This window comes from Piliocolobus tephrosceles, chromosome 9 (genome assembly GCF_002776525.5).
Source record: "Piliocolobus tephrosceles isolate RC106 chromosome 9, ASM277652v3, whole genome shotgun sequence".
Classification (NCBI taxonomy): Eukaryota; Metazoa; Chordata; class Mammalia; order Primates; family Cercopithecidae; genus Piliocolobus; species Piliocolobus tephrosceles.
The window spans coordinates 40,301,439-40,322,990 of NC_045442.1; the positions used below are offsets into that span (position 1 = coordinate 40,301,439).

The 21,552-nt window shown below is 41.5% G+C and overlaps 1 protein-coding gene across 2 annotated transcripts in view; it reads left to right on the forward strand.

The window, feature by feature from the left end:
- MYOF (myoferlin) overlaps positions 1-21,552 on the forward strand; it is a 173,666-nt gene that overhangs the window by 96,260 nt on the left and 55,854 nt on the right. For both annotated transcript variants that reach the window (XM_023226269.1, XM_023226270.1), the window contains exons 20-27: positions 2,691-2,868; positions 4,093-4,217; positions 6,616-6,722; positions 9,071-9,263; positions 10,889-11,044; positions 14,168-14,299; positions 17,380-17,543; positions 19,845-19,959. In XM_023226269.1, the coding sequence (XP_023082037.1) occupies positions 2,691-2,868; positions 4,093-4,217; positions 6,616-6,722; positions 9,071-9,263; positions 10,889-11,044; positions 14,168-14,299; positions 17,380-17,543; positions 19,845-19,959 (1,170 nt within the window). The remainder of the gene's footprint in view (positions 1-2,690; positions 2,869-4,092; positions 4,218-6,615; positions 6,723-9,070; positions 9,264-10,888; positions 11,045-14,167; positions 14,300-17,379; positions 17,544-19,844; positions 19,960-21,552) is intronic.

Below are 21,552 nucleotides of genomic sequence, written 5' to 3' on the forward strand. Positions count from 1 at the left end.
TTTTCTCCTGGGCCCTGACTCGGGTCACAAATTATGTTTCCTATTTTTAGCTCCTTCCCTTTTCTCCTATCATGCTAGCTGGTTTACAAAGAAGAAGTTATATTGTATCTAGTTCTGACTAATCCAAATAACTTCCTACTTTTTCGTTTTGACACAATTCAAGCTCAAACCCAGAATTTCCACATCATTCTGGACCACGAGTATTCCAGGGGGCTTAGCTGTGGGTAGCTGAGCAGAACTCTTGATAAGTGGCATGCTCCCCTAATCCCCCTCTATCAAGGCGACAGTGGACTAAGCTAGGGAGGCTTTTAGACTCACAATGCCCAGGTTAAAGCTTCCTCAGATCATTCAATGTACAGCTCAGGTTGCAAACCAATGTTTTAGGAAGACTTTTTAGAAAGATTGAGGCCTAGAGGGGATTTGACAAAACCCTACCGGAGGGTTTTATTATACCATGTGAAACACTCCTTTAACCATAATGGAGACTCTGTAATAGAAGGATGTTCAGGGGTTCTTTAAGACCACAAGCTTCAGTCACTGTCAGAAGTTCTTAAAACAGTCCTCAAAAATTTAAAAATTCCAGCCAGGCACGGTGGCTCATGCCTGTAAGCCCAGCACTTTGGGAGGCCGAGGCAGGCGGGTCACTCGAGGTCAGGCATTAGAGACCAGCCTGGCCAACATGGCAAAACCCCGTGTCTACTAAAAATACAAAAATTAGCCAGGTGTGGTGACACACGCCTGTAATCCCAGCTACTTGGGAGGCTGAGGCAGGAGAATCACTTGAACCCAGGAGGCAGAAGTTGCAATGAGCCAAGATCGAACCACTGTACTCCAGCCAGGGTGAAAGAGCGAGACACAGTCTTAAAAAAAAAAAAGAATTAAAAATTCTACTTCTGGGTATATACCCAAAATAATTAAAAGCAGAGACTGGGTACCATCAGAGTTCTAGAATAGACACAGGATGCGGATAGTATTGCATGGCAGAATGCACAGGACATAATGAAACATAGCAACCTAAACCATTGCATGGCTCTTTGACAAAAGAAGGCACAGTGCCTGAAGATCTGTGGGAATATGTCTCATAAAGAAGGAGATATGCCAGCTGAGCAAGGATTTGGGGCAGGATATGGACTCAAGAGATTTTATGTGCCCATGAAGGAAGGCCTGAAGGGCTCATGGTCATTTCTGGTAGGCTGGTAGGTACTCAGTGTGGTTATTGTTGACCCTATCTACGACTCTCTCAGTAAACCAGTAATTTAAAAAGAAAAAGGAAGGTTTGGGGCTGGGCATGGTGGTTCATGCCTGTAATCCCAGCATTTTGGGAGGCTGAGGAGGGCGGATCACGAGGTCAGGAGATCGAGACCATCCTGGCTTACACAGTGAAACCCCGTCTCTACTAAAAATACAAAAGATTAGCCAGGTGCGGTGGAGGGTGCCTGTAGTCCCAGCTATTCGGGAGGCTGAGGCAGGAGAATGGCGTGAACCTGGAGGCGGAGCTTGCAGTGAGCTAAGATTGCGCCACCGCACTTCAGCCTGAGTGACAGAGTGAGACTGTCTCAGAAAAAAAAAAAGAAAAGGAAGGTTTGATTTCCATTTCAATTTAAAATAAATTTACCTTATTTCCCTATTTTTATTTATATCTGACATTAAAATCTTTATTGTTATTTGTGATTAGAAAATTAATACTTTAGCTGGGTGCAGTGGCACACACCTGTAGTCGCAGCTAGTTGGGAGGCTGAGGCCAGAGGATCACTTGAGCCCCCAAGAGGTTGAGGCTGTAGTGAGCCGTGATTGTGCCATTGCACTCCAACCTAGTGACAGCGCAAGACTCTGCCTCAAAAAAAAAAGAAAAATGAAAATTAATACTTCATTCAAAATCATTAAAAATGTGTAAGTTAGAAAGTAAAGTTTGCCATAATCTCTCTACCTTCTCCAACAAAACTGCTGTTAACAATTTGAGTTATATTCCTCCAGACCTTCTTTATGAATATGCCAATATTAAAATATCTATTTAATAGATTTACTTAAAATATACTTTTTTTTTTTTTTTTTTTTGAGACGCAGTCTTGCTCTGTCAACCAGGCTAGATGCAGTGGCACGATCTGGGCTCACTGCAATCTGTCTCCCAGGTTCAAGTGATTCTCGTGCCTCAGCCTCCCAAGTAGCTGGGATTACAGGTGTGCACCACCATGCCCGGCTAATTTTTGTATTTTTAGTAGAGACGGGGTTTCACCGTGTTGGCCAGGATGGTCTTGAACTCCTGACCTCAACTGATCCACTCACCTCGGGCTCCCAAAGTGCTGGGATTACAGGCATGAGCCACTGCGCCCAGCCCAAAAAATACTCTTTTGTCATGGTTGCACATATGGATCTATTTAAGTCTTTTTATGAACTTTCATTCTATTTTATGGATGTAACATAACTTGTTTAACAAGTGGCCTACTGAAAGATGTGTGTACTGTTTTCATTTTTTTCCCTGCATTTCAGTCAATGCCACAAGGGACATTCTAGTGCTTCTATCTTTGCTCACTTGTATGAGCGCAAGAGGAACTGCTGGGTCCAAGAACATTCTCCCCTGTCATTTAATTCAGCACTACTTATTAGGTTTAGAATTGCATCTGCTAGAAATCCACATATAAACAAGGACAAAAGGCCTTTCAGTGAACCTTATGTCTGCTCATACTTTATAGAAATACCAGCGAAGGCGGAAGTACAGCCTGTCTGCCGTGTTTCATTCGGCCACCATGTTGCAAGATGTTGGTGAGGCCATTCAGTTTGAAGTCAGCATTGGGAACTATGGCAACAAATTTGACACCACCTGTAAACCTTTGGCGTCAACAACTCAATACAGCCGTGCTGTATTTGATGGTAAGATTGCCACTAACCGTTTTCTCCTCTGCACGTTTACAGTGGGTGCACCACGGGACTGGAAGCAAGCACTGTCTTCCCTCTGGCACTGTTCTCCCCAGCCTGTGGTTAGTGGAAAGGAAAAGGTTGAATGAGGAAGAGAGTATGGTTGGGGTTCAGGCACCTTAAAGAGTGACCAAACCCAAGAAATTGCAGGTCCCATTGCCAGAGGTTGAACCCCAATGCCACCCTCTCCCCAGCCAGCTTTAACATTGGTTTTGCCATGTAAGACCCCAAGGTAGCCATTGTGCTAAGTACTGAGCTCCCCCAAAGCAGCTTCTACCCCTACAAAGCCCCAAATCTTTCTTAGGTGGAGTAGTTGAAATGAATGGGACTCTGGCTCAGATACTGGGAAACCATGCTTCTGATTTTCACTCTGTCACTCACCAGCCTGTGACCTTAACCGCATCACTGAATTCTAACCCTCAGTTTCTTTGTCTTCTCCGAAGTTGATGTGAGGATTAAATAGCTGTATTTGAACAAAGATGAGTGAGAAATGATTCCTGATTTTAAGGAGCTTACATTCTAGTCTATAAAAATAAATCATAATAGAAAGCAAAGTATGAGAATTTCCAATAAAACTGTCAACAAATTGAGAGTACAGAGAAGGGAGAGAGGAATACTGATCAAATTTCCCAACAGCATTGCCAGAGTTTTAACTTAATTTTTGTACAATCAGTTTTAAAATATAAGACATCGTAGAAAATATCAGCTAATCTTAATCATGGTAAGGCTCTAGTACCAAACCCTATGTAGCCAGCTAAAGCTTTCAAATAACAGGAAATTCTTTCCTTTTGCCCACTTCCAACAAAAACATTTATTTAGAATAACAATTTTTAGGGACTAACATGTTCAGTCTAGCTTCCTGTGTTGTCTGTATTTTCTGCTGCCATGTTAGGAAAGCATCTTTGATGTTCAGATGTGTGGCCCTGAATCACTAAACGATCCCGAGATTGCTGTGCTCTGTCTACTAGGGTGTCTCAGAGAAAATTTCAGAACAGACTGAATGAAAAAGAGCTTCCTAGTCTTCAATTGCTTAATTGAGTCAAATTAAAGCACCAGATCACCTCAAGCTATTCCCTAAGCCTATGGATTAATCAGCAGCTCAGTCTGCACATCTCTTTAATAAACATGCTGTCATTTTAAGTGTTCAGTGTTCATTGACCCCCCAATGTTTTATACCAGGGAACTACTATTATTACTTGCCTTGGGCCCACACCAAGCCAGTTGTTACCCTGACTTCATACTGGGAGGATATTAGTCATCGCCTGGATGCGGTGAACACTCTCCTAGTTATGGCAGAACGACTGGTAAGTTTCTCTTTTTCTGCATTTCCTTTTCACCAAGCAGGGTGAATTAGGTATTAGGATGCAGGCCAGGCCACTATAACACAAAACAGTGCTCAATACAGTGATCAATAAGGTACGAGCAATGTCTCTAGGAAAAGTGGAGGTAGATGGTCCTAAGTTAGTATGGAGGTTCAGTGGTATTGGGGACCCAGGCTCTTACCCCCGGGTTGCTCTGCCATCACTCAGTAGTTATCATTGTCTGCATGGTAGAGGCAACTCACTACTACATCTGCCCTCCAGCCTGAGGGGAGCGGTGGTAAACAGTGGAGAGAAGATGACATCAGCCTTTCTCTTGAAGGGAAAGATGCAGAAGTCATACTCCTCATTTCTACTCACTTTCTACTGGCCAGAATCCAGTCATACAGCCACATGTGACTCCAAGGAAGGTGGAAAATGTAGTCTTATGCCTGGGCAGGCATATGCCCAGATAAAATTTTTTTTACTGTGGACGAGGGGAGGATGCAAAAGGTAGGAGTGGGGGTGGAATAGGAACTCATAGTTTCTGCCTTAATTTTTGTGTGGAGAATGGTTCATTCCAATAGCAATATGAAACTCTGAGAACTTTGCAGTGGAAATCTCCACTGCAGGAAGAGGTAGCTTAGAGGAACCAATGTGTGACACATTCCACTCTTGCTGCAGACTAGAGGAACTTCTTTTGTTTGGAGGTTGGGGATTTCCTTTGGTGCAAACTGCATATATATGATATCTGTGATTATTCGTCTAGTTGACATTGGTCAACTAGATTGGCGAGGAGAAGGGGATATGTTTGGGATATTTCTAATTAAGCAAAAATACTAAGTTACTTGGCCAGGTGCAGTGGCTCAGCCAGTAATCCCAGCACTTTGGGAGACCAAGGTGGGCGATCATTTGAGGTCAGGAGGCAGAGACCAGCCTGGTCAGCATGGTGAAACCCTATCTTTACTAAAAATACAAAAGAAATTACCTGGGCATGGTGATGTGAGCCTGTAATCCCAGCTACTAGGGAGGCTTAGACAGGAGAATCGCTTGAATCCGGGAGACGAAGGTTGCAGTGAGCCAAGAGGGCGCCATTACACTCCAGCCTGGACAGAGTGAGACTCTGTCTAAAAATATATATATATACACCAAGTTACTCCTGTCAGGTAGTGATAAAATCCATCTGGCTTTGGTGTTTTGGTTTCCAAATTATGTTAATATTAATTTTTTAAAGATCTAATCTCTACCAGGGCTGGACCAAAACATATGGGGTTTTAGGAGTATATTTGATCTAAAACTCTATGGCAAAATGTGGAATATTTTACATTATAAAGGCAATCTGGGAGGATAACTATAGGTTTAAAATGACTTAATCATAACTGTCCCTAAAATAAAGTTGCAGTTGATAGGCAATGTACATCTCAAAGGCATTGGTGGAGAATTAGTTGCACCTGTGTTCTAACTGCGTTTGAGATGCTCTTCAGCAGTTTTCACCCTGGTTCTTCTTATCAGCTCCCTCCACTGACCAAGCTGCCTAATGCGGACAGGACGGTGGCTTTCCCTATCCCCTGATTGGGATTTTTGATACTCATGGTAGGCCCTTCTTCAGCTTCTCTGTTGGCAGGTGCTCAATGGGATAGAACCACATGTTCTGAGCTTATCTCGTACTTTCTCTGCCCCAGTCCGTAAATCGCCATTTCTCCAAGCAACTGTTTCCTTTGAGTGGGGAAGAGCATTTTAGAAACAAGATCTGGGTATAGAGTGCTCACTACTACTGAAATATCATTGCTTCTAGGCCTTCTCGGCAAACGAACTTGCACACACGCACGTCTATTTATTTCTATATCTATCAATATATTAAAAGCCATGACTTCACAAAGATACTTCCAATTCCAGTCCAGTACCACGAGGTTTATTCTAGTCCTCCGTGTTTCTGTATCTCTAACTTTCTTCTCCAGCAGTGAGAAATCTGGCCTTCGTTATCCTCAATATATTTGCTCCTTGGTTCAGTCCTAAAATCTGTAGGTAAACCACTGTGAAAAATAAGCCTACTAATTAGAGTTCAATATGTTTATGGGTTTTTTTTAAATTTTTAAATTTTTTTATTTTTTATTTTATTTTATTTGCCTTTTAACAAAGAGTACATGGTCAAAATACTGTGTTCCAAAAGTTACTTGGGTTAGTTTAGTGTAATTATGTTATTCATCTGAAATGGAATTAGGTCTGTTTTATTTCTGGTTATATTCCACTTTAGGGTTCCCTCTCCTATCTTTGCTGGTTTTGTTTTATTTGTTTTTTGAATATATAACAATATTTACATGATTTCAAAGGTTAAACTGTATGAAAAGGTATAATGGCATAATAAACAATTATCAATTATTTCCTCTCTTTTCAAATTCTTCAGCAAACAAATATAGAGGCTCTAAAATCAGGGATACAAGGTAAAATTCCTGCAAACCAGCTGGCTGAATTGTGGCTGAAGCTGATAGATGAAGTTATAGAAGACACGAGGTACAGTGATCTTACACCTATCTCAGAATTTTTATCCAGGCTCTCCTCCCTGAAATTCTAAGACTGTAAAGCCTGAGGAATTGTTTCTAATGTTTGTCTAAGAAGTGATTTTGAATTGTTCAGACTTCGTAAAAAGCCCTCACTGGGAGGAGTGACTGAATCACCACCAGGAAAAGCTCCACTTTCTGATTTGGTGCCAGTTCTAAAGTAGCCTAGGGAGGCTGAGTCTCCACTCCCGGAAGCACATCCCAGGCAGCCTCAGGCAAGGGATGGGGAGGGGAGGAAGAAGCAAGCCTGAGCCTCTGCTTCTCATCAACCCAAGGATGACCCCCACCCTGGAGAAGGGTGACTTCTGGCTTCTACGGAGAATGGAATCTGGGGGTGGAGCATCGATTTTGCCATTCAGAACAATATCTCTAATTCATAAACATATTTTTAGAAACTGCCTTTTTACTTGCTCTTTTACTGAATGCCTGTTGAACACTGTGGCCAAGCCTCTGTTAGGCGAAACCAGTAGATTTGACTTGAACCAGCGGACCTTTCATAACCGATGAGGAGAAACAGCTCAGATCTTTTAGCATATGGAAATCAAAGGGGGAAGTGATTCGTTACAAACTCATTTTAAATATTGGTTAATAAAGCAGTGGACAGGGAAGTTCTGGAAGAAAAGCATATTGAATGCTTTCCACAAGCAAAAAGGCCTTTATTCCCCACACTGGGCTAACACCCTAAGTCACCCTGTCTTCTTGTGCCTCCTAGTGGTAAAGCCAGTAATTGAAACGCAACCGAAATCAAAGTACTGCTGGAGCGCTTGTTTAAATTCCGAATGTTAGAGCTGGGTCCTAAGGGATCATGTCCTTCAGTCTTCTTATCTTGTAAATGAGAAAACAGAGGCCCAAAGAGGTGAAATGACATATCTGATGCCCAGAGCTGGGTTTGACAACTCAAGCCCCTCTTCCTGCCACATATTTCACAGTCAACATCTATTTGTCCAAGGCCCCAAGTGTGACTTTTGAACTAACAGCTTCCAGATATCTTTTTGCCTCAAAGTCTCACTCTGGGGAATTAACCCTTCAAGTGCAATGCCATAGTTATTTAAGAAATCAAACAGAAACATTTGGTAATAATTTTCATGGAGAAAATGTCTGTGAATTTTAAGATTTACAGTCATCTATTTATACTTCTGATATGAGCTATTTTTGAGGAATCAAATTGGAATCTTTTAAAACTTTATGTAACAGGAAATTCAATGTTTAAGGGAAGTCATGCTAGGATTTTCTTCACTGAGGAAGCTGGGTGAAATTCAAGTGAGTGGAAATTCTAGGTAGGGACACTGTGAATAGAGCTTCCTGAACCTGGCGAAAACCTCACCCTGTGTCCACCAGATGCCATGGTGAGAGGGAAGGCCTGGCAGCAGAAGGCTAATTCTGGCCCTAGCTCAGCCATTCTCAGTAACCCTTGGGGGTCTCATCACAACACATCCAACTTCTCATATTGAATGGAGATTGGCCTCCACAGCTGGTTCATACATCTTTCTGGAGTTCATGGGCCCCTTTGAGAATCTGATGAGATGATGATGATAAAGATGACAACGAGATGATGATGAGGACGGCAACATTGTTTAGACTTTGCTACGCAACTGTTCTAAATGCTTTCTATACAGCAACTCATTTCCTTCTCACAACAGCCCTAAAAAGTATGTCCCACATTTGAAAATAGGAGGACAAGGAAGTAAGTGACCGGTCAAGACAATAGAACTAGTAAAGAATGGAGCCACGCTTAGTACGCAGGTTGTTGGCTCCAAAGCCTATGTTTATCATTACATCACACTACGTGTGGACACAGATAGACACAGTTTTCTTTATAAGTTCCAGAGTTTCACAGACCTTCTAAGACCTACCCACAGACTGCTTAGAGGCCCAGGATTCCCTAAGTTAAGTATGCTTCAGCTAAATGGTCTCTAAGCTCCCTCCTTCTTCCATCATTTTGGGAGTCTGTAAAATGATTATAGGAAGCAGAGGAAGGGAAAGCCAGTTTCTCTCAGCTGCCACTGTTTCCATCTTCTTTCCAGTGACTCCTTGGGCCATAAGTTAAACCCGAAGGCCTAAAATAGCTTTTGGATTTTAATCTCCCTGTATTCCTTATGAACATTAAGAGACTGGCAGGTCTGTTCTGGCAATGCCAGATGCACTCAACTCCAGTGTAAACCAGGCAATGCTTATAGATTCAGTTAGGAGGTCGATGTGGTTTGCAAGATGGAAATCAAACATAAATGTATTGACCATTCTGAAGCCTAAAATTAGGTTATTCTTCAAATCCTCTGTTTCTTTTTTTCTTCCTTTTTCTAGATACACATTGCCTCTCACAGAAGGAAAAGCCAACGTCACAGTTCTCGATACTCAGATCCGAAAGCTGCGATTCAGATTTCTCTCCCAGATACATGAGGCGGCTGTGAGGATGAGGTCGGAAGCCACAGACGTGAAGTCCACACTGGCAGAAATTGAGGACTGGCTTGATAAATTAATGCAGCTGACTGAAGAGGTAGGACTTTTAAACTACACGAACGTCACCTGATAGGGGAGAAGGGCTCTGTGAAATGGCACCAAGAATAGGGTGGTGGAAAGAGAATCTACTACATTATCTTGGATATTGAGCAGATCTGACAGATTGTAAAAATCAATGAGTAACTGGGCTGAGGATGCTAGTGATGAATGTGATTGAAATCAGAGCAGGGGCATAATTTTGAGTTGGTGATCTTGGAAATGTCTTCAAAAGTGGACAAATCATTATCATTTTCATGGTACTGTTGGAGAATATTTTGAATGATCTTTGTAGTTCAGAGGATTAAAATGTCAGCTTTGGCTGGGGTTGGGAAGACCTGAATTTGAACCTTGCTTCTACCATGTATAACATTGGGCAAGTTATTCAACCTCTCTGAGCCTCAGTTTCCCCATCTGTAAAATGGAGATAAACATAGCGCTTACTAGTTAGCTTTGTTGTGTGATGATTTTAAAAAGATGGTGGGTATAAAAATGTCCATCAATGATAGACTGGATTAAGAAAATGTGGCACATATACACCATGGAATACTATGCAGCCATAAAAAGGATGAGTACATGTCCTTTGCAGGGATGTGGATGAAGCTGGAAACCATAATTCTCAGCAAACTATTACAAGGACAGAAAACCAAACACTGCATGTTCTCACTCATAGGTGGGAATTGAACAATGAGAGCATTTGGACACAGGGCGAGTAACATCACACACTGGGGCCTGTCGGCGGGTGGGGGACTGGGGGAGGGATAGCATTAAGAGAAATACCTAATGTAAATGACGAGTTGATGGGTGCAGCACACCAACACGGCACATGTATACCTATGTAACAAACCTGCACGTTGTGCACATGTACCCTAGAACTTAAAGTATATATATATGTGTATATATATGTGTGTGTGTGTATACACACATACATACATATATATATATATATATACTTTAAATTCTCTTCCTGTCTCTCAGAAATCAGAGGGTTAAGTAGGTAGTCATATTTGTGGGTAGAAATACACTTGAAAAAGCACACAGGATTACAGGTAATTGAATTTTCTACTTTGTATGCTTTGGTACTTTCACAGGGTTTTATAGTGGACTTAGGAGAAGCAATTTTTTATACCACTCTGTGCCAATGGGGACGTTTGAATATCCAGCCCTGGAAGCTGGATTATCTCCTTTATAATCAGAAAAAAAGAGGTTTGAAAACAAAATTAATATTTCAGATTTGGCAAATATTGGATGGTGAGCCAGAGACCCTGTGTCCTGTAAAATATATGCAATTATAACCCTTTGACTGCCGCTGGTAGCTTTCTTCAAATGACGTTTGAGATAAAATGGAATCTTTTCTAAGATACCTCCCAGAGAAGAGTAGGAGGGGCTTTTGCTAGGTGAAGCTGTGCCTCTGCTTCTCACCCTTCCCTTTGGCCTGCCTCCCGGCCCTGCAAACTCACAGTGTGGTCCTAGAAGATGGGAGCTCAGGAATTTGAGACAGAGCCCTAACCGCAGCATTTCTTTGCTAAATGAGTACCTGAGGGTCCAGGCTGCAGGGTCTTCAGTCCCTCTCCATTTAGACTAACCATGACTGTGCTTCCTCTTCCATCCAATCCTCATGACCAGCCACAGAACAGCATGCCTGACATCATCATCTGGATGATCCGGGGAGAGAAGAGACTGGCCTATGCACGAATTCCCGCACATCAGGTCTTATACTCCACCAGTGGTGAGAATGCATCTGGAAAATACTGTGGGAAAACCCAAACCATCTTTCTGAAGGTACATGTCTTCACTGTGTCACGTGAAACACACTAAATGCAAAAGCTGTATTCCTGAGAAGGGGCTGCTTTATGTCATTTGCTAATCATTGAACGGTGAGGGTGTTTGGGATCAATTCCAGCCCATTCTGGTCCCTCCCTCTGGGGTGATGATTCTGAGAGTGTGATCTGAGGTTGGCTGGCTTTCAATCAAGGACACCTCCTTAGATGTCTTTGTGACGTTAATATAAACATGGCATTGTGAATGCTTTGCTTTCTGGCATGAATATTTCACTTCTAATGTCTCATGCAAGGCAGTGCCTTTCTTCCTTTCATTCTAGTGAATGTTGGGGAAAGAAAGAGAAAGCGGTAGAGCTGGTCCATGGAATCTGTTGCTCTAACCAAATGGGCAATAGATTGAATCAATTTCAGTTTGATGAACCAAAGTGAACATTTTTGACAATCGTAACTTTAGGGAAGATATTCTGAATATTTTTAGAGTCATAGCCCACTTAATTGCCTGACGAAAACCACAGGCCATCTCCTCCAGGGAAATGCACACTGCACGTGCAGCTAATATTTTGCATAGAATTTAGGAGCTTTATACAGCCCATAAGCCCATTCTAGGGTCCCGTATTAAGAACTCTGTGTGTGCATATGGGGAATCAAAGGTGAACCTAGGGCCGGAAACAAATCAGAATAGTTCCCATCCATATATTTTGACATCTTCTCTCTGGCCAACCCCAACTGGAGTTCTTTGGATTTGGGACACAGAAATAACAAACTAAGAAGAGAAAAGGCAGAGTCGGGAGAGTGTTCTCTTCAAACAAGGAGATTCTGCTAACTTTTAATAAATTTACTCATTGCTCTTTAATCAGGAGGGTGTAAATAGAATCAGAGTGATTATCTTCTTTCAAGTGTCTCTTGGTAGAATAAATTTTACTTAAGATAGAACCACAATTATAATTGACCTCAGCAGTGGGTGGAAGCAAACTGATTAATAAAGAAAACTTCACAGGGGGTGGGAGAGGAGACAAAGGCACCTTCTCTGTGTTAGGTTTTAGAAGTTAGTGGATAAACAGCAAAATGCTTTTAAGAGAATGTTTTATATATTTATTGATTTTGTTAACACTCATTACACAGTTTAGGGAGCTGTTTAACTCATGAGTTTTTTTGGTCTTGAGATCCCTTTGTATTTTAGAAAAAAAAGATTGAAGACCCCAGAGAGCTTTGATTTATGTGGGTTATACCTATCAATATTTACTGTAATAGAAATCAAAACTGATAAATTTTTAAAATATTTATTGATTTAACCATAATAATAACCCATTACTAACATAAATTACATTAATTATGTATTTAAAATGTTAACATAATTGTTAACATAAACTATGTATTTTTACAAAATACATTTTGTGTAGTAAATCAGAAAGCAGAGTGAGACTATTTTACATTTTTGCAAACTTCTTTAATGTCTTGCTGAACAGAAACATAACTGGATTCTCTCATCTTCTTGTGCATTTAAGCTGATGGAATTAGTTATTTGGTTGAAGTATATGAAGAGGATCTGGCCTCACATAGATATGTAGTTGGAAAAGGGAGGAGTATTGTAATAACCTTTTCAGATAATTATGAATATTCATCTTTGATATAACACCAAACTCAAGTGGTAGCTTTTAAAAAGGTTAATTGCAATGTGAAACCTGAAACCATATCAATGAATTTTTCATACTCAGCTACATTAAAATCCTTGGTCTTTCTTGGACTTTGAATGACTCTTTTATTCATGCATGATTTTGTAACATAATGTACAGTCATTTGGAAAATTCATGGAGTCATGTAGATCACTGAGTTATGACACATTTTATCAAACAATATTGAAAAAATCACACTTTAAAATCACATTTGTTAATATCACTTATCAGAAAGTCTTTGTATGTTGGGAAGCTATCAAACTTACTGTTACAGATTCAAGTTTTCCAACACTCTATTATTTTACTTGAAAGCTTGAATTTTGTCATCACCAACAAATAAAGAGTTCTTTTCCTTGGAGTGAGAGGCTCCCTTTGTTTATGTTAAAAAAAAAAAAAAAAAAATGCCTGCCCCATACTCAAATTGGAATAACCACGTTTACCTGTAAATTGTAGTTTTACTAAAAGTGATATTTCATTTTTCAAAAATCTAGTTCAACTTACAACTCAAAAAATTGCACAAGAGCTTTTTCTCAAGACAACCATCATATGCCAATATGCAGCAGAAGTGCTTTGCGTCTACTTCCCATGTCATCGCACAAAATATCAACAAGACATGTATTCAAGGGTCGAGATTTAATAAGATTGGTAATCTTGTCCAGCACTTTGGGAGGCTGAGGTGGGCGGATCATTTGAGTTCAGGAGTTCAAGACCCGACTGGGCAACATGGCAAGAACCCCCCGTCTCTACAAAAAATACAAAAATTAGCCAGGCATGGTGGCATGCATCTGTAATCCCAGCTACTCTGGCAGCTGGGGTGGGAGGATTGCTTGAGCCCGGGAGGTCAAGGGTGCAGTGAGCCGAGATTGAGCCACTGTACTCCAGCAACAGAGTGAGACTCTGTCTCAAAAAAAAATTAGTAATCTTTACTGCTTGATCAACAGAATCCTTTTATTTTTATGTTTTTGCGCAGGGGAAAAGAAGGAAAAGATCATTCTTTAGTGAAATAGGACTTTTGTTTCTTTACTGAGATTGCAGTTATTATTACTATTACTTTTACTGTTACCACTAGGTCCAGTTTGGCAATCCTGCCTTGATTCCTGCTACAGTGCAGGAGTTTTTTCCACTGTTGCTTCTGCACCACCCGTGCAAGTGCCAATACAATAAAGAAGATAAATACCATGTTAGTGTTATTAGAAAAATTGTTTTGACCTTGTGGACCTCCGGAAAATGTCTCAGGGACCAGTAGGAATCTATGGATCACATTGAGATCTGCTTTAATTGTGATTTTAATCTTTGCTGTAGGGTCATCTGGAAATGTTTTAACTGAAGCAAACATAAAATTAGACTGGTGAGAGCAATGATTAGATGTTCACTCTGCTTTTGGTTTTAACATAATGTCACAGTCCGTGCTGTGCCTAGTGTAACATCACATGCTATTGTTCATCTCACAGTATCCACAGGAGAAAAACAACGGGCCAAAGGTGCCTGTGGAGCTGCGGGTGAACATCTGGCTAGGCTTAAGTGCTGTGGAGAAGAAGTTTAACAGCTTCGCAGAAGGAACTTTCACCGTCTTTGCTGAAATGGTACCTTTAATAATTCACTATCTTTTCTTCTTTGGTCGGGGGAGGGATACTTTTACTTTTCACCTTTATGGAAAACATTTACATACCAAAAATGACCACAGCCCTCCTTACCATCCCCTAAAATCCTATCCAAGGGACCTTAACCTAAGGGGATAAGAGAAGATGCTCTTGAGGTTTTATTGTCAACATCGGAACACATCATGGTGATGAACACTTTTGTGTGATAATTCCAAGAGATGACTTAGATGACTTCCACCGCAATGCTCCCAGCAGTACTGAAAATGGGTGCCTTTCTAGCTCTCCAAACTAGAACTCTGTAATAATCTTATTGGTGCCTGATGCTGGAACACTAAGTAGAGCACACACACACACACACACACACACACACATACACATACACACACCAACCCAGGAGAGGGGACTCTTGAGATGTTCACATCTTGATAAGCTTACTTGGGGTAGAGGGTCTTAAAACCCCTGAAGACCCATTTCACACTTAAGGGAAGCCTCAGATAGGCTTGTCCAGGGGCAAAAAAAAAGCTGCCTGAATACCTCAAAAACAATAGAGATAATTTGTAAAACCTTCACTGAGCTTAAAATCCACCTAGTTAATGAAAAGTCTCATTACAATTAAACCAATGAAAACAATATTCACAAACGTTTACAGCTAAAAGTAGAATTATTTTGATTTTTTATACTATTTTTAACTCAAGTGCTTATTGACTTAAATTTACTAGATGTATTTGGTGGGTCTCTTCTGACAATTTTCAGATGAATGCCGCTCTACACATAGGCCTTCATGCTCAAATCAATGAGGAGAAGACTGTCATCATTTTAGCTAATCTAGAAATCTGTTCCTGCTACCCACTGCTATGCCTGGCAGCTGGTTCAGGACTGTGGCTCTGATCTGCTTGCTAGGCAAGACAACCCATGACCATCTTTTATTTTTACTTTTTATTAATTCAACAGTTCCTGGCACATAATAGGTCCCACTACATGTTTATTGAACGAATAAATAAATGATGACAATTTATCCTACTGTCCACCCAATCATTCATTCCTCCATCCATCCATCTGTCCATCGAAGCTTTTAGGGAATGGTGGCTTCGTGCCAGGCACTGAGCCAGGTAGCCAGGTGCTGAAGATGATGAAGAAGCCAAGCCTTGTCCTCAAGGATCTCACAGTCTATTGCAATGATGGCAAAACTGGGTATCTTGTTAAGCATGCAGACTCCAGGGGCACCCTGGGGGATTCTGATTCTGTAGCTTAGGTTAGGGATTAGCACCAGCGGTGATTCCAACATGGGGCGACAGTGGGGACCACTTTAAGAAACAGTGGAATGTGTGAGAAACACACAAGCCCTCGCACTCAGGCTTGGAAGTGCTAGTGAAGATAGAGGGTGTGCTGGAGGCCACGAGGGAGGCCCTGAGTGGAGGATGTTGATGTCCAGCCAGCTGGATCGTGTGGAGTGGGGGCTTCATGGCATATGTAAGGAGAGGCTCATTCCTGCCTTCCTGTAGGAGTTCTTGGCATCCACCTGCCCTCCAGCTCTGTGGCTGGGTCTAAACCTGGAGAAAGCAGCCCTGAGCAATGATCAACCAGCCCAGGCCTTCCTTCCACTCTTTCCCATTTTCAGATCCTTCCCTGCATAGAGTGAAGCCTGAGTTTCAACTCATATAGAGAGATGATCACCCATTTCTGTTGTTCTGTGTGACTCACCTGTGAGTACAAGCAGAGGCACATTAATAATAATAATTGAAACTTTATTGGCTCTTGCCTTCATGTGCTAATACTAGCACTTAATTTTCTACAAAATTTCCTAGCGAGATTTCTGGGAGTCTTTGAGGTGCTTCACATGTGCTTGCTCATGAGTACTTTCTTCTTACTATCCTGCCCTAGTCCTGCTGACTAAAGCCACAGCCCTCAAAGCCACTTGAGGCTCCCATCTCCACTGCTGCTGATACCCTCTTGTCCGTGCCAAAGTCTTTGCCTGGATTTTACTAAAGCTATGCTGGCTTCCAAGCAGAACAGCAGGAAGGTCTTGCGCTCCATTCTGTGTCCATGTCATGTGACCCCAAGCCCTAAGATCCCTTAGGATAACAGTTCCTTTACTTTCTGCCTGAAGCGCATCTCCCCTCCAGGCTGAGAGCCAGTATCTGAGATAGGCACTACTGTGTCCTCTTGATTCCAATTTTCTAATCAGGCCCCCACTCAAATCTCCTCCTTTCTCCTTCAGCCAAAAACTTTCCTATGGCTTATGCAAATCCTCTCAGTGGATTCATCAGCAGACAATTGGAAATTCTAGTTTGGATCCAAACAGGGACACCCACCACACTGGCAAATCTCTACCCTCTCCATGGTTGCCATGATGAAGAGCAGACCGTCATACATTAATAGATTCTAACTTGGAAAGGAATGTCTTAGAAGCCAGAGTCTGCCATTGCCATTCAGCCTGCCTCCCAGAGAGGCCTTGGTCTCCTCACCACACTCCAGATGGAATTAAGGCTCATAACTTTTAGGTCCAGTAAGGGCTGGGTACTAAAGGACCTTCATGTTTCAGATGGGTTTTTTGGTGGACTGCTTGGGAAAGGGCAACATTAATTGTATATTGTTTCTACAGGGAAATGTGCCCCAAGTTCTCAGCAGTAGACTTACAAATAAATTTTATAAAATCTGCTCACTCATAAGCTGAGGACTTTCATAGGTATTTAAAAGATACGGTTCGCAGAACTATCTTGAGCCATTCAAAATTATAATAGAAACAATTAGGATGCTATATCGCTATTTAAAAAGCACATTCACAATCATTTGCACGTTTAAACTCTGAACGCCTCTATAGGAGAGGTAGCGTTATCCTCAGCTTTCAGATGAGAGCACTGAGTCTTAGAAAGGTGAATGATTTATCCAAAGTTGCATCATCAGTAACAGCTCAAATTAGGTCCATACCTTCTGAGCATAAAGCTTTATTCTGTTTTCTGTGGTTGTCTAGCCTAAGTCCTCGATTAACTTGAAAATGTATGTGCTAGCTTTATTTTTTGCTCTCTGATGGCATTTCTCCAATTTTATGTCTTTTTTAATAGTATGAAAATCAAGCTCTCATGTTTGGAAAATGGGGCACTTCTGGATTAGTAGGACGTCATAAGTTTTCTGATGTCACAGGAAAAATAAAACTCAAGAGGGAATTTTTTCTGCCTCCAAAAGGCTGGGAATGGGAAGGAGAGTGGATAGTTGATCCTGAAAGAAGGTAAGTTGTCCATTTTCTGAGTAAAAAAGATAGCAATGAGATCTTTCTCTAGAAATTGCTAAATATATTATATCTCCATCATCATTCTTGATAACATTTATGTAACACCCACTGAGCAAAACTAAGTTCATTGAAATTTATAGAAAGTTGAAAGATGTTCCACCATAAGACAGGCAAATATAAAAAGCACCTGGTAACTAACATTTTAAGAACTTACTATGCTTGACTGTGTCAGGCAGTGTGCTGGGCACTGGCATCATCTTATTTAATCTTTACTACAGCCCTACAAGGGAGGCAGTGGCAAGAAGGATCTGAGATTTGACGCTGCTTGCAAGCAAACAAGGTCTCCCGTGGCAGTTTCACAGATGCCGGCACATGACTCCTGGGTTAGAATAAAAGAATTTTATTGCCCACAGCAATAGCAATGCCAGAGTATCGATATTTGCTCGACTTCTTCATGCCCCAGTTCCCACAGAGTAACATGAAGAGGGCCAGATGACACTTGTACACACAGTGGATTGAGTTCTATGAGAGAGCTCTAAGCTTAGGGGACTTGAATTTTTTAAAATGGGCAGTAAGCAGGCTGGCCCTTTGCTGTGCAGAGAGACACTATCTTAGTGTTCCCCATATAAACATCTTTGAGAAGATAGCCCATAACAAAGGTAGTCGGTGCCTGAGCTCGCAAGATGTGCAGAAACACAAGAGACTTGCAGAGAATTATCTCCCAACAAGTAGTAGTAGTATCTCCACTTCACAAATGAGGAAACTGAGATCTAGAGAGATTAAATAACTTGTCCAAAGGCACATAGCTTGTCAATGATACAGTTGGGGCTAGAATCCAAGTCTAGCACGGGCACCAAAACCAGTACTCAACTATTATGCCAGAACGTCTGCAAGAAGCAGTAGGAGGTTCACTGTAAGTGGGTGAATTCCATATATGTGAACTACATCTCAAAAGCTGTTATTAAAAAGAAAAAAAATAGACAGTAGAAGGTGGTAAAGATGGTTCCCTTGGAGTCTGGGGGACACTGTAGCCTGTTTTCTAAATGTTGCCAACAACATTAGAACCAGCATTCCCTCTTCTTGCCATCTTATGACAGCATCTTTGAGTTGGGAGGGAAGAAGCCTGTGAAGTTGAATTTTAACGGCCTCCAGCTAGAGTTTGGTCTCTCTGTTGTTCATTTCCTGTGATTGCGTAGGCATTAGGGAGGGAGGGAGGGAAGCGAAAATACTGCTCTCTTAAGACTCAAACATGCTTGCTTGCTTGTGATTGCTTTCAATTCAGGCAGCTTGCTCTGGGTGGAGTTGGGGGAGATTAGTGAGGGGAGGGAAAATGGGGTTTGAATTGGCTGGAAGGAAGGAAGGTTAGTGAGGACAGGGAAAGGATAGGGAAATTATGACAGAAAAAGCAGAAGGTCAAAGCATGTCAGGGCTGGATGGAATCCTAGAGGCAGCAGCCAGGGCTTTTACTCTCCTTTTTTGAGGCCCGGAGAAGTGATGCCCAATTTCTATAAATGATTGGGACTATTTGTTTTTTGATTCCTTTCCTGTGCTGGATTCTAGGGGAGAATACAGCAGAGAAAAGATGCAGAAACAATAAAGGAAAAACCCCTCATTTGAGTAGGTTACCTGGCAGAAGACTTGAGTCAAACTTGGAGCCTCTGTAACTTTCCTCTGTGGGTTGTCCAAAGAATTCCAAATCCAAAAGGAAAATTAACATGGCAGAGGGTCAGTATGGATTTCCCAAATACCCAAATGGAGTTTGGAGTCTTAAATGACCTGGTTTGGCTGTCTACCTGGGAACTCTCCAGAAAACTTAAACTTCTCCCTTCAGTTTGTGTTAGCAAGCCACATTTGGCTTCATGAGACTGTCTCCACTCTATTTTAAAAAATAGCGGGGACAGCTCCCTTTTCTTGTGAACTGTTAGCCAAGAGTTTCATTGAGAAAAAGCTGAGCAGCCCCGAACTGAAACAGAAACATGGAAGGCTCTGTGGTCTCTGTAAGAAGCTGCCCACAATACTGTTTTCCCAGACCCCATCCTCGTTACTGAGAAGGAGCAACCTTGCCAATGTGAGGAGTTCTCTAGGATTCAGGTCACATTGTTCCAGCAGGCCCTTTCTTCAAAGGAATGTCAAAAGCGATTAGTACAAAGAGGAATTTGGAGTCAGAACCAACAGGGGTAAAGTGAGGAGGGAAGTGGTACCACTCCCAGGGTGTAGATGCTTCCTGAGTGTTGGCAATCGCTGAGGCTGCCAGTTACCCGGTGTCCTTGGGTAACTCGAGCCCTCCCCGCCCCGCAGCTTGCTGACTGAAGCAGATGCGGGTCACACAGAGTTCACTGATGAAGTCTATCAGAACGAGAGCCGCTACCCCGGGGGAGATTGGAAGCCAGCCGAGGACACCTACACGGATGCGGTGAGCGGCCTGCTCTGGAGAGAAACTCTGTCACCTCTGATCGCGATCTGCGGGGAACCCAGCAGCCACCTGGCTTGGGCTTTACCCTCTCCTCTGCTCCATCTTATGTTCTGAAGAGTCTTCCACTTATAGCTTAAGCCACACAAGTGCCACAATAAGTATTTTCTTTAGAATAGAAATGAGGCCTATTTAACTAGATGTTGAAACATGATATAGTTTGGATTGTGCAAATTTTTTAGGTAAATTTTTATTATTATCTAACTAGGGTTTTGTTGTTGTTGTTTGAGGGTTTTTTGAGATGGGCTCTTTCTGTTTCCCAGGCTGGAGCATAGTGGTGCGATCATAGCTCACTCTAACCTCAAATTCGTGGGCTCAAGCAGTCCTCCTGCCTCAGCCTCTGCGGTAGCTGGGACTACAGGGACATGCCACCATGCCAGAATAATTTTTTATTTTTTTGTAGAAATGGGTTCTTATTATGTTGCCCATGCAGGTCTTGAATTCCTGGCTTCAAGCAGTCCTCCAGCCTCAGCTTCACAAAGTGCTGGGATTATAGGCATGAGACACCAAGTTTGGCCTAGTTTTTAATATTGTAACAAATGAAATGTTTCTGTCTTTAAAAAATCCAAGCAGTGTTAAAGGAAATCAAAAGTAATTCTTCTCCCCAATCCATATTCCACTCCCCGAAGATAACCACTGATGTCTGTTTTCTGTTCATAAACAAGTATATAACTTCCTCTTTCCCTGCCTAATTAGAATTGTGTTGTACACACAGTTTCATAGCTTGTATTTTTCACATAATAATGTATCTTGGACATTTTTTATATCAATGCATATAGATCTATGAGCTTGTAAAAAATGGCTGCAGAATGTTTTATTATATATACCTACTCTAATTCATTTAATCCCCTCTTTCTGGGCGTTTAGGTGCTTTTGGTTTTGAGTCGTTGGTTTTTATAAGCAATGTAACAGTGAACATCCTTAAACATACATTTTTGTATGTTTATGAAAGTTTATCTGTAGGGAAGATCCTTGCATTTGGTCTAGGTTTCAATGCATATAAAATTTTGCTGAAATTTTATAACCTTCAAAAAGATTTTATAAATTCATATTTTCAACAAAAATATGAGAAGCCTGTTTGCCTAAACATTCACCATCCATCCCACTTTATAACATTTGCCACACATTATAAGTAGTATCCTGTTGTTATTTCAATTTTCACTATCTTAGTGAAGCTGAGTATTTTTTCATGTTTATGGGCCACCTTTCTTTCCTTTGCTTAGGAACTTTCTTTTCATAATTCTCTTCCATTTTATGCAAACTTAAGCCAATATTTTACATAAATTTTGCTCAGTTGTGTATGATTAACATTATGAACCTCCGGTAGCATTTCCCTGTACTCAAAAACACGTGTCTGCCAGGTGTGGTGGGTCACATCTGTAATCCCAGCACTTTAGGAGGCTGAGGTGGGTGGATCACTGAAAGTCAGGAGTTTGAGACCAGCCTGGCCAACATAATGAAACCCCATCTATACTAAAAATACAAAAAGTAGCCAGGTGTGGTGGCGGGTGCCTGTAATCCCGGCTACTTGGGAGG